Source organism: Buceros rhinoceros, unplaced genomic scaffold (genome assembly GCF_000710305.1).
Source record: "Buceros rhinoceros silvestris isolate BGI_N320 unplaced genomic scaffold, ASM71030v1 scaffold40302, whole genome shotgun sequence".
NCBI classification, from domain to species: Eukaryota; Metazoa; Chordata; class Aves; order Bucerotiformes; family Bucerotidae; genus Buceros; species Buceros rhinoceros.
Window position 1 is genome coordinate 1 of NW_010399001.1, and position 2,538 is coordinate 2,538.

Sequence of the window (2,538 nt, forward strand, 5' to 3'; positions counted from 1 at the left end):
GGGACGGGCCTCTGGCGCGGGCCACCCTCAGCCCCGCATGGCGAGAGCTCAGTGGCGGACACCGAGGCCCAGGAGAGCACAGCACCCAGGTGGGCCCAGGCCGGAAGCCAGCACCACGGGCCGCAGCACAGCTCCCCGGGCTCTGAGGGCCACCCTGCTGGCCTGAAGGGAGCCAGCATAAGCTATGGAGAGGGCAGCGTTTCGACTCAGTGAGCAGAAGCACTCCTTCCTTCCTTGCTTGTTTGGCCTCACGCAGGTGGCACGTTGTTAGAGGAAAGGCCCTCTGAAGCCACAGGCACGGGACTGGCCCAAGGCCTGCTTCTGCTGTGGCAGTGGAGGACACAGCAAAAGATAGCAAACCTCAAACTCCCCTGAAGGCATCTACAGCATCTGGAGCTCAGCAAGGTACAAGTCACCCTGGGCTGCTGTCAGGCACCTATCAGTCTAACTGTATTGCAAAATACCATGTCTGAAAAAAGAGAAGCAAATCCAGAATGTTCCTTTTGTGAACTCCTTCAGAATGAAACACGTTGCCAAATGCCCAGCTCCATCCTCAACCCACCAGAGCCCACACCAGACAGCTTACTTCTAAATCTTTATTTGTTCTCTACACAGAGAAAACAGGAATGTTGAAGCAGCAATATTTAAACACACTAGGAAGGAGCCATCAATCTGTGAGAGCGCACAAAATGCAACGCGGGGTCATTTGTGCCGTGGTCTCTGCCGAGGAGCAGGATAAGGGTAGGTCCAGAAGCAGCCTCTTCAGATGGGAGAGCTCTACGCAAAGGTGGAGCCGTTCCAGCCCACATTGGCAGCGTTCATGTCAAAGTAGTTGATGTACACCCTGAAAAAGAGACACAGAGAGAGTGACCTTATTAACTGATTTATATGAGTGAGACAGGACAACAGAACAGAGAACAGTGCTCCCCATTCTTCAGAATTATTAAGCTTCACTTTCACTGAAATCTAGCCAACTTCCCTGGGAGAGCCTCCAGCCAATACTCTTCAAGGGTCCCTGGAATTGTACTTTTTTTTTTTTTAAATACAAACCCTTCTTCAGTCACGGGCTGTCTGGACTCCAGAGAGCTTTTGGTTAGCAGCCTATCAATTTCCAGACATCGACGCCTTTTGTTTCTGAGCACTGCAGTCCTTCACGCCTGTAGGACAGGCAGGCAGCCTTATGAAAGCCAAGCAGGTCCTCAGGGCTAGCTCTGCAATTCTCCATCCCAACCCCAGCCAGCAGTGTCAGCAGATCCTCCCGTCCTTCTGCTGCACACGGACATGCTCTCAAGGCTCCTCAGCGGGAGGGAGCTGTTCACCGCAGTTCCACTGTGGTTCGAAGTGGTTTCCACTTTGTCTTTCAGCTCCGGCCTGTCACTGTTCCACTCTTGTGCTTTCTGCCTCCATCACCAGAAGACAAGACACCACACCTCAGACACAAAAGTCTGTACACCGTGCCAGTCCCACGGTATTTTCCCCCCACTCAGAGCAGGAAGCCATGTCACAGAAGACTCAAGGAAAAGATGTAGGCATTAAACTCTGAACGGACACGAGAACACTGCAAATGACCACTTGGTATTTTCTCAAACGCATGGACTTACTCCTGGCTTTTTGTGTTTTTAAATAAACTTTTCAAAGCAGTTTCAGGAAGCCAGATAAATAAGGTTTCAATCATGTCCCAGCCTCACCTGTCTGCAGATACATGCAAGTGCTTGGAGATGAGGTCACACAGGAGCTTGGTGTAACTCTTGTTCTGCTGCCCTCCTATTTTGCCGATGCTGTAAAGGCTGCAGAGCGCGCAGGGATCGGTGGAGCCCCCAAAGGACATCATCTGGTCAGGTACGATGTGCACAGCGATATACTGTAAAGAGAACAAATAGTCAGAGCACACCTCACCTTCCCTCTCCTGATGCAAACGTGCCTCAGGTATCAACTTTAAACCGTGTAGTCGTGGTGCTGTGGCCGGGGGCTGGGCCAGTGCTACCCTCTGCACCCTTCTCCGGCTCAGCCGCTTCAGCCCACATGGGTGGCACAGCTGGGCATGCTGCGGGGATCCCCTCCACCCCGCTGCCAGCTTTAGGAACAAAGGCTGGTGCAAAGCCGCAGGTGAGCCAGGTACTCCTGCCCGCCACGGCACCCGGCAAAGAGCGGAGGAGATAAAGGCCTAAAGCTGTATTTGCGTGCCAGAATTCACACCCTCAAATCACTGACTGAACCACCGCGCCTGCAGTAATCCAGCCTTATCGGACTGTGGCTTCCAGGCAGCAGCGGTCTGGCCCAAACGGGGCCATTTCTCACCCCGGGATGGCCGAGAGCAGCTTGGAGGGAGGAGGCAGCCCGGAGGAGACCTCCACTATCTCCTACTTCGCTCTGCCAGAGACTCGCGGGCCTAGCAGATAGCAGTCCCTTCCCCCAAACGTGAAACCCCGACTCCCGGGTTGAAGCAGACACATCTCCGTGAGTTTGCTGTTGGAGCACCGAGCAGGTCACGCTGCTGCTCCGGGCGGCCAGGCCGATGGTCTCGGGGAACCGCCGGGC

At 54.3% G+C, this 2,538-nt stretch overlaps 1 protein-coding gene across 1 annotated transcript; it reads right to left on the reverse strand.

The window, feature by feature from the left end:
* Positions 1 to 777: 777 nt before the first annotated feature.
* On the reverse strand, positions 778 to 1,861 carry MIF (macrophage migration inhibitory factor (glycosylation-inhibiting factor); the record flags this gene model as incomplete). Its single annotated transcript, XM_010131315.1, has 2 exons — positions 778 to 844; positions 1,689 to 1,861. Coding segments are annotated over 2 exons (240 nt in total), but the record flags the coding sequence as incomplete, so codon positions are not given.
* Between the last annotated feature and the right edge of the window lie 677 nt (positions 1,862 to 2,538).